Genomic DNA, 9,853 nt, shown 5'->3' with positions numbered 1-9,853 from the left:
GATCTTTGGGAGCCTGGTTTGAATCCCATTATAACCCTGTAATGCAAGTACTTTTGTGGGAGCAAGCTGCCATGGTTATCCTCTGCTGTGATTTCATCCCTGAGTTCTGGCTGGATGTGTGTATTACTCTGCATTAGCCACGCAGATGCACACGTCGCCACTCACACCCATACATTTGCACAGGATTATGGCTGAAATTCCTGATCCTGCTTATAAAAAGCCCTATAAATCCCAGAGAGCTCCTTTTAAACCAGCAGCATTATCTTACTGTAAATCCGGGGTGTAAGTCGGAGCAGACTCTGGCTCAGATGCTCTTCAGCCACACATCCTAATGGAGCAGGGAGGCTAAAGGCAAACCCTGGGCTCTGCACACACCAATTCCCCCCAAAACCCATCCCCACCACATCATGCCCTGCTCAGCACCACACCCCTTCCCTTTTTAAAGTATCAGCTCCACTCTTCTCACGGAGAAACTCTCAGAAACAGAACTAAGAGCTGGGTTCTGGCAGTGCTGCCCCCGCCCCCGCGTGCTTCAATATTGCTCACAGCTGAGTTATTTCTCGCGTCTTAGGAATTTTAACTGGCTTTTATGCTCAGTGAACTCGTGAAAGGAGAGTACCTAAAGTCACTGAAACCATGAATTAGCACAAGGAGAAAGGGGCCAGTTGGGTGTTTTGTACAGTACATTATCTGCATAACGCCAGAGGAGCTGATTTAAAGTCACTCTGCTACACCTGAATGTCGCTTATGGCTCATAAAAGGAAAGCTCTGTTTAAGGAACAATAAAGCAGCACTGCACATTCCATGGAAGAAGAGAAATAAAGCCTTTCTCATGGAGCAGGTGTATTTTTATTTGCTCAGTGCCTGCGTCCGAGGCACGTGGAGATGCTTTCACCAGAAAGCCCAAGAGTTAAGCAGGAGGATTCACTCAAGATTATGGACTATGTTTGATTTGTACTCATTTTTCCAGCCAAGCCTTAACACGGGGAATTTGACCTCCTGGAAAAAGTAAAACTTGAAATCCCCATGGGCACCTGCAAGTGTCAGAGGAACAAGGGAGATCCCCAGGCACAGGAAGCCACAAAGCCATAGCAGGAAGAAGCAGGGCCCCTTCATAAAACAGAATCACAGAATCATTTTGATGGTCTGGGAGGTCTTTTCCAACCAAGACCAACCTGTGATTAATCCCCACCTTGTCACCCAGCCCAGAGCACCAAGTGCCACATCCAGTCTTTCCTTGAACACGTCCAGGGATGGGGACTCCATCACTCCCTTGGGCAGCCCCTTCCAATGCTTAACAACTTTTTCCATGAAGAAATTCTTCCTGAACACCCAAGTTCCAGGCTCGGGATGTTTGGCCAAACAAAGTGACAGCAGCAATCACCTCAATCCCTCTATGTCACAGTCACAGAAGACACCTATTTTCACTCACCTGCTATGTGCTGATAAATTCCCTCATTTCAGTCTCCAGGGAGTCCAGATCCACACTTTGGTCTCAGTGCAAACACCAGCTGGGGTATTGTGTCACACAGGAGAAAAGCTTCCTGGAACACAGACAAGTTTTTAGCTGTTACACCTCTGCCAGTTTGATTTTTAGCACGTAACCAAAGTCCTAATGAGAAATACACAACAATTACAAATTCCATCCCTTCTGTCCCCCTGCATTGTTCTGCCCTCCACCCATTTCCCATCCTCTGCCCACTACCCCCCTTCCCACAGAGTCCTGGCCACCTTGGGACCACTCAGCACTGCCAATCCCTGGAGATAACAGTGTTCCCACTTCCCAAACTGCTGCTGTGGGGGGTGCTCCCTCCCAGCTCCACTTGTCCTTCCAAGGGACAAGGTGAGTCCTCAGCTCCAGGTTTTCCCATCAAGGAGCTGGAAAGGATCCATGTGTGCACAGTATTGACAGCAGGGGTCATGGTCCTGACCTTTCCCTGCTCCCTGTCTGACCCTGCTTTTGGAAAAGGCACCATCACACCACGATTCACCTCCCCAAGGAAGAGGCCTGGAGACTTTATCAGTGTGGTTTAAGCAGCAGCTCTGCAGGATCTCCCCAACACTCAGCACCACCCGGGCTATGTGCAGGGCTGACGCCGCTCTGTGAATACCAAACTGCAAAGGGAAAGAAAAAAAATTCTGTGAGTTTCTGGCAGTGTAAATCTACAGCACCATGTGAGAACAACCCACTGCCTGAGAGGGAACCCGAACTGCAACAGTTCTGCTGCTCTAAAATGAGCAACACCCCACAGGTGGACAGGAGCAGGATGCCAGAGCTGTATCCAGCACCTCTGGGGAGGACACAGAGCTGCACACAGGGATGCTGAGGGAAGGGAAGCAGTGCCCAGCTAAAACAGGGGATTAATTTCTCAGCATTAACCAGGTTCAAGTGTCAGCACATGGGAGAACTTTTCTTGCAGTTTGGCAGCATCTTAAGGTTTACAGGAAGTTCAAAATACCCACAGTGTACACGAAGCATCAGCACAAAAAAGCTATGCCTGCACTCCATCCTGACAGCTTCTTTGCATCCAGAAATCCTTTTTCTTTTGGGATTTCTCCCCATTTGGGAATGGGCTCGTGCTGTTTCAGCAACACCAGCACGAGGAAGGGATGGCACACGTAACATCTGTTTTTACAGGATGACCTGTGAGGAGGCAGTAATGGAACGTGTAGAAAGAAACAAAATAGAGTCATTCCCAGATTGTTTGGCTGTTGGGATCGCAGAGGGAGGAGGGCATGCTTGGACTGAACGGGAATTTAAGCGGAGCAGCAAACACGGCTGGGAGACATCACTGATTTGACATTAAATACCTTGTCCTGAGGTGAACACGGCCATGATTCAAGTCCTCCACTTCAGGCATCCCACAGCGCCTGGATCCTGCCCCACACTCGGACACTACGGCACTGCAAATCCACAAGAAAGGGAAGAAGAGATAAAAAGGGATTTAGTGCTGTCAGGACTGCTAACCCCCAATTCCATCGCCAGCAAAACCACAGAGGGCTGAACCTGGATTAGTCCAAATATCCGCTCCATCTGCACACTTCCGTATTTTCCTTCCCTGTTTATTTCTAAGCTACAAACACAGCTTTTCATCATTCCTAGCAGCTTTTACCCTATAAATCCATCCGTTTTACTTTCCCCACCAGCACAGACCCACTCATCCCACCTGTTCCCTGCTCACCACAGCTCCAGTGCTATCTCCCATTTCTCCACCAGTTCTTTCTGGCCATCAAACTCCAGGAAAATTCTGACTGATCTGTCTGCTCCTGCACCAAAGGACACAGGATGGCCCTGAGATTCCTCCTTTTTGGCTTCTTTTTATTTCCCCCCCCAAGGAGAAGGCCGGCAAGTCAAACCACTGGTAGGCACAGGATTTTTTTTTTCCTCAGATCTTTATTTTACAAAAATAACTTACAAATAGAGACAACTCTCAGCAGTAAGACCACTCACTCTGTGCAGGAGGATACAGCCTGGTGAAGCAGGGGTGTAGGAGTTAAGGACTCTGACAATACTGTTAATTTTAACATGATGGCAGCTATATTACTCTACATATATTTCATGCTCCAGCATGTGGGTGTGACACCACATAAAGCCACGGTCCATAAAGTGTGCCAGCCAGGGAGGATGCTCCCAAGAGATCATTTCCATCCTATTTATCAGCATCCTCCTGGAGCCAAACAGCCACCTAACACACAGACTACAGCACTCTGGATACACTCATCAGCAATATACTTCAAATACATGATAAAAATATATTTAACTTTCAAATACACTTGTATAAGGTACACCAAGAGGCAGAAAATAAAGTCTTGAGCTTTTAAATACAACACACACTATATATATAAACATATACAAGGAGACAAGAGGGAATCAAGACGTGGAAGGAGAAGCTTATCCGTGTTATCTATGGTACACAATGGCTTTGTCTGCTAGGAACTCATTTCCATTTGCATAGCGTTGTCGAGGAGTCCATACTGGGCTAGGAGGAGAAAAGGTTTTCGTTTTGGTACCACTTCCACTTTGCAACTGATCCTACTCTTAAATTACACTTTGTCCTGTCTCTTTTGTAGGCTGGAATTCATGCCCCGTTCATAACAAGCACATTGAAAGGAAGGGGTAAAAAAAAAAAAGAAACCAACAAAACAACAAACCGTAACGCACAAAAACCCCACGTCAGGTCAGAGAGTCAAGGAAGTGTCTTTCTGGGGTTGCAGTCATTTGGCATTTTGCTCCAGAGCTGAGTATTCTGCTTCTGACACTCTGGAGGCATCAATGAGTTTAGTGAGGCCAGTTTTGGCAGAGTACTTGAAAATAAAGGCTTTCATCAGCTCGTATCTGTAGTTGCGGTTGATGAAACTGTACAGGATGGGGTTGACACAGCAGTGGACTAGGGAGAAGCACTGGGTGATGTGGAGGGTGGCGTAGAGGAAGTTCTCCATCTGGCAGCTGAAGGGGATGAAGTGAAGGCTGTAGAAGATGTCCAGCAGGACGGCCACGTGGTAGGGCAGCCAGCACACCAGGAACACCACGACGTAGGAGAAGATGATCTTCCCGTTGCTCTTCCGCTCCTGGTCGCTGGAGGCGGAGATGCTTTTGGCGAGGAGGAAATAGAACACAGCGATGATGGGAAAGGGGATGAGGAAGCCCAGCACCACGGAGATGAGCTCCATGCCGATCAACCACTCCTTGAAGCTCTCTTCGGGGTAAACAGGCCTGCAGTAGGTCTCGTTGCTGGAAGAGACCGTCTTGAGGTAATAGGTATCTGGGAGGGACGCGGAGAAGGCCAGGAGCCACACCAGGATGCAGATGCAGCGGCGGATGATCTTCTTCTTGCGGCTGCTGGAGTTGGTGAAATAGGCGACCGAGAGGTAGCGGTCCACGCTCATGCACGCCAGGAAGAAGATGCTGCTGTACAAGTTGATGGAAAATATCAGGTGAGTTATCTTGCACGTGATTTCCCCCATGTGCCACTGGTTGTGCTGGACGAGCGAGACGACCCACACGGGAAGGGTGATCACGACGCACAGGTCGGCGATGGCCAGGTTGAAGATGTACAGGTGGGTTTCATAGCCAGTCATTTTGGCTTGGAGGTTGACCCACACCACCACCGAGTTGGCCACCAGGCCTATGACGAAGATGAAGATGTAGAAGAAGGACAGAGTGTAGAGCAGGGCACTCTTGTTGAGCGTGCCAGGGCATGTTGTCGCGTCCACCGTGATGCACTCGCCGTTGTTGCACGTCCAGTTGATCTCCGTCAAGTTGGCCGTCTCCAGGAAATCCAGGATGGAAGTCAAGTCAAGCGCGCTCATGGTCGCTCAGATTGGACTTCAAATGACCTAAAGGCAAAACAGGATTGAAAGAAATGACGTAAATTACGGAGCTATTTCTGCTGCCGTGTCATACCGGGACGCGCCGCTTTAGTCACATCCCGCTCTTGCCAGGCACCTTCATCAAAGCACTCCGTGGAGTAAAACAACCAAGGCACTAAGCAAAACTCATCTGCTTGACTAAAGAGGAGCAGCACTAGATTTTGCGTGATTTCTCCTTCTCTTCCAGCTCACATCTGACATCATCAGGTTGGCTATCGTCCCCGGGTGTGAAATCTGCAAAGTACACCGTGGCCAAATAAATGTCAGGCAACTAAATCTGTCTCCTCCAGCATAAATGATGGTCCTATCGCTTTCAGCAGGGGAATCTTTAAGCCATTTTATCTGCACTCCCTCAAGCACAGTAGAATTGATCTGGCTGATACACAGTACCGTAAAACATTTACCACAGGCTCTGGTCAGCATCTTGTCAAGCCCAGCTACAGCTGCATTAAGTAGAAGTGGGGGACTAAGGGGCTTTGTACCCCTATCCAAACTTAAATTGAAATTCTGCTCCGTCTTCCCTTCCCCCTTCTCTCGAATTCTATTTTACAGTGTTGCCTGCATTTAACAATTATTACACAGCATTAAGAAAATTAAAAAACATCCGAGCTTGACTGCTGTGTAGATCTGCTGGGCTTAAGTTTTCTTTTTAGAAGAGTGGTTTGATTTCAAAACACTCCCCCATCATATTCCACAACTGCCTCCTTTCTACCCTTTTGCTTTTCTACATCTACTTTTGCTGCCTCTTCAGTGCTTTCTTCTACTTGCAGCCAGTAGACAAAGCAATTTGTTAACTTCCTCAGTAACAGAGAGAAAAGGCCCATCAGACCTTTATGTCTCACACAAAACCTCAAGTGAGGCTGCTAATTGCCCTTGTGCTTTTGGGGTGGAATAAAAATGCTGGGACCCTCATAGGACCTTCAGTATCACCTCCAGCCACAGGCCTGTGCCTCACACGCTTCAGCCTGGACAGTTTTGGAGCACAGGATCCAGCCTGGGACATGCCAAGATAAAGCTGCAGACGTGGGTTTCCAAGGAATGGATCCTTGTTCCCTCATGGCTTCACCTGAGCTGGACCCTCAGGTCAGCCAGCCCACCCATGGACACATCTAGCATCCCCAACAATGGTCACCTTGCTCTGCCCCATGACCACAGCCCCAGAAGGAGAGGGACAGCCTGGGGCAAAGACAGTGTGGCCAAGTGACCAGAGAGCAATAAGGGGTCTCCAAATATCCCTGACCCCCCCACACAATCTCTTGGTAGGGTTTCCAGGAGCAGAGGAGAGGTAAGCAGGGGAGAGCTCGGATGTACTGAATATCCTCTTCTCACCCCCTCTCCCCAAGAAGGGACCTTGGTTGACACAGCACCTCTCCTTCTCCATCTGCATAATTGGCTCTTCCCAAAGCTCCCACCCTCCTGCCTGTCAGGGACAGAGGCTACGGAAGAGAAGGGAGATAAGGGGGGAGATTACCCGAGAGGACTCAAGGCACTATTGTCCCAGCAGAGGGGAAGCTGGTGGCACTAACAATGAGGGGGGCCATGCACCCATTCAGGGGAGATCAAATCTCTCCACAAACAGGCCCAAATTGGCCCCGTGAGGAGATGTGGCCTGTGGCTTTCATCCTGCTGGCCTGATGAAAGACGGAGCCGAGATTCAAACCAAATTAAGCACGGATTTTGCTAAAACACTGGCTAAGGAGGGAGCTGAGACAGTGGCAGCTCTCCATCCTGCATTAGCCGATGCTGTGTTCATCTGGGGAAAGCAGGGAGTGATTTAACCCACACCATGCAGGGCAGAAGGGCTGATCCTCCCGCCTTGAGACACCGGCCCCCCTAGAGCTGCCAGTACCACCCTGGGGCTGCAGGCAGCAGGGCTGGATGCATCCCCTGGATGTTCACTTCATTCCAGGGCCACAAGTGGGACTCCTGGGACTGCTCACCCAGGGTCCCACTGCATCCTCAGCACAAACATTGTCCAAGCCTCTCATGCACAGGGCGAAGCGGCACCATCCCCAAATCCCTGTACCTCAAAACCCTGCAGCAATTAAAGCAAACTCCCTAAAAGCCACAAAACTTCCAGCTCCATGGCAGCTTCTGATGGTATTCGGGGGCAGCAAGAGGAACACAGCAGGAGGAACACCCGGCTACCCCCGACACCCCACAGAAGTAGCATGGGTGGGCCTGGGCTTCTCTGGGAAGGCACATGGTCCAAAACAAGAGGAACAGGCTCACTCCACATCCCAAGACCCCAGTTCAGGACAAGACCGTGACCACTCAGCACCAGCAAGCCTCCAGCACATACCTCATAGGGAAGAAACTCAAACCCGGCTGAGAGGTGTCAGATTCCGACAGAGAGGCAGCAACAGGGCAGGAGAGAGCCCTCGAGGCTGGGGCTCACACCAATGCTGGTGACACCACGGCCACCACAATCGCAGCTGCTGGCCCAGAGCCACCCTGGGGATGTTAGGGAGCACGAAGGATGCTCGGCCCGGTCCCAGCCCGCCTGCGCTCCGAGAGCACGGCTGCTGCACACACGTGCATCCATCTGCCTGCGCCTTTCGCATCCCCAGCGCGGCAATAAAAATCCGAAACCCAGCCGGCCTCCCAGGCTCCAGGCCCCGCCGGGGACGAGGGCTGTGCTCACAGATTACAGCCCCACAAACCGGGCTGTAGTCTGGGATTAGCTGCTGTAACCCGAGCTCCGACTCCCACCCAGATTAGCGGGGAGGTACGGGGGGGGGAACCCACCAGACAAACTCCATAAAGCCACTCCGTGCTCCTAACAAAACACCTTCAGCGCTCTCTGCAGACAGCACAGCATCCGAAAAACTGGCTGGGACTGTAATCTGTGTCCACGACACTGCAAAACTCCTGCAGGCCATCACCCCTTCACCTGGCAGGCACGTGTGCTGAGTCCAGCCGCTGCTAGTCTACAGGAGTCAGGACATGAAGGAAAGGAGCCGTACCCAAAATCCTGCTCCGGACACCCAGAGCTGTCCCCGGGGCTGATGCAGCCTGCAGGATTGCACCATCCCCACCGCGGACTGTGACAAAGTAAACAGGCACCAGCATCCCTGCCGAGGAGGGCAGCCAGCACGGCATGGCAGTGCCCAAGCCCTCAACAATTTGGGGAGCTTCCCAGAGCATCCCACAGCCCGCTCCTGCCCGCACTCAGACTTGCCTCCCAACTGCTCAGGGGTTGAGGGCAAGCTGGGCTTTGCCCTTCCCAAATGGAGAAGGAAATGAGCCATGCCAGGAAAAATCAGGATTGCCGGGCGGGCTGTCACTCGCACGTCTTCACCTTCCCCGTGCCCTGGCTCTCCAGCGTGAGGAGGCGGCCACCACAAGAGGACACCCATGCCCGCAAGGGGCTTTGCAAGACCGAGCCCGGCACATTCAAACTCTCCCGCAGTTCCGAGCTGAAGAAACAAACAACAACCGCAGGGGAAGGCACGGAGCCGAGGATCGCACCTGGGCGTGCAGGGGCACCCACAGGGGAGCGGTGACCTCTCCAAGCTCCCCCAGACCCTCCCGCCACAGGAAATCCTGCTGGGGGCAAGAAGAGGCTCCCCCCACCCCGTGCGAGCCCAGAGGGACGCGACAGAGCCGGGGAGCGCTCCGGGGGACCGGGCCGGCCGCGGTGTGACCCCCCAGGGGCCCCGCAGCCCCGGCGGGGCTCCCCCGGGGCCGCCCTTACCTCGGGGCCCGGCGGCAGCGCTGAGGCGAGAGTGAGCACAGCCCCGCCGCCGCCGCCTTATATCGGCCGTGAGGGGAGCCCGCCTCCCGGGGGCGGCTCCGGCAGCACGGCTCAGGTCGGCCCAGCCCCGGCACGGCCCCAGACGCGCTCAGCCCAGCCCCGGAGCGGCCGGAGATCAGCTCAGCCCAGCCCCGGCCCGGCTCAGCCCAGCCCCGGAGCGGCCGGAGATCAGCTCAGCCCAGCCCCGGCCCGGCTCAGCCCAGCCCCGGAGCGGCCGGAGATCAGCTCAGCCCAGCCCCGGCCCGGCTCAGCCCAGCCCCGGCACGGCTCAGCCCAGCCCCGGAGCGGCCAGAGATCAGCTCAGCCCAGCCCCGGCCCGGCTCAGCCCAGCCCCGGAGCGGCCGGAGATCAGCTCAGCCCAGCCCCGGCCCGGCTCAGCCCAGCCCCGGAGCGGCCGGAGATCAGCTCAGCCCAGCCCCGGCTCTGCTCAGCCCAGCCCCGGAGCGGCCCCGGGCCCGCCGGGTCTCCGGGAGCGGGAGCGAGGGGTGCGGGCAGCCGGGGTAGGACGGGGAGTGATAGCGGGACAGAGGGGAGAGATAAGGAGGGGAGAAGAGGGGGGAAAAGAGGAGAAAGACATAGGGAAAAGCGGGGGAAAGAGATAAAATGAAAGGGAGAGAAAAAGAGGAGAGAAAAAGAAAAAATATAGGGAGAGGAAATAGGAGAGAAAAAAGAGGGAAAATGAGAGAATAAGCAGAAGAAAAGAGGAAAAAGAAAAAGGAGAAAAAG

The 9,853-nt window shown here is 53.1% G+C and overlaps 1 protein-coding gene across 1 annotated transcript; it reads right to left on the bottom strand.

Annotated features, from left to right (window-relative positions):
* Window positions 1-3,328: 3,328 nt before the first annotated feature.
* Window positions 3,329-9,200, bottom strand: ACKR3 (atypical chemokine receptor 3). Its single transcript, XM_063400020.1, has 2 exons — window positions 9,068-9,200; window positions 3,329-5,337 (listed from the first exon to the last, which is right to left on the bottom strand). The coding sequence occupies exon 2, from the start codon at window positions 5,308-5,310 to the stop codon at window positions 4,216-4,218; it is 1,095 nt and encodes a 364-aa protein (XP_063256090.1). The 5' UTR covers window positions 5,311-5,337; window positions 9,068-9,200; the 3' UTR covers window positions 3,329-4,215.
* Window positions 9,201-9,853: the final 653 nt, after the last annotated feature.

This window comes from Prinia subflava, chromosome 6, assembly GCF_021018805.1.
Source record: "Prinia subflava isolate CZ2003 ecotype Zambia chromosome 6, Cam_Psub_1.2, whole genome shotgun sequence".
NCBI classification, from domain to species: Eukaryota; Metazoa; Chordata; class Aves; order Passeriformes; family Cisticolidae; genus Prinia; species Prinia subflava.
The sequence above is the reverse complement of the archived record's forward strand: the minus strand, read 5'-3'. Positions and strand labels throughout refer to the sequence as shown.

Bases quoted from the DNA above. Each gene is read 5' to 3' on its own strand.
- ACKR3 (XM_063400020.1), bottom strand. From the start codon at position 5,310: ATGAGCGCGCTTGACTTGACTTCCATCCTGGATTTCCTGGAGACGGCC.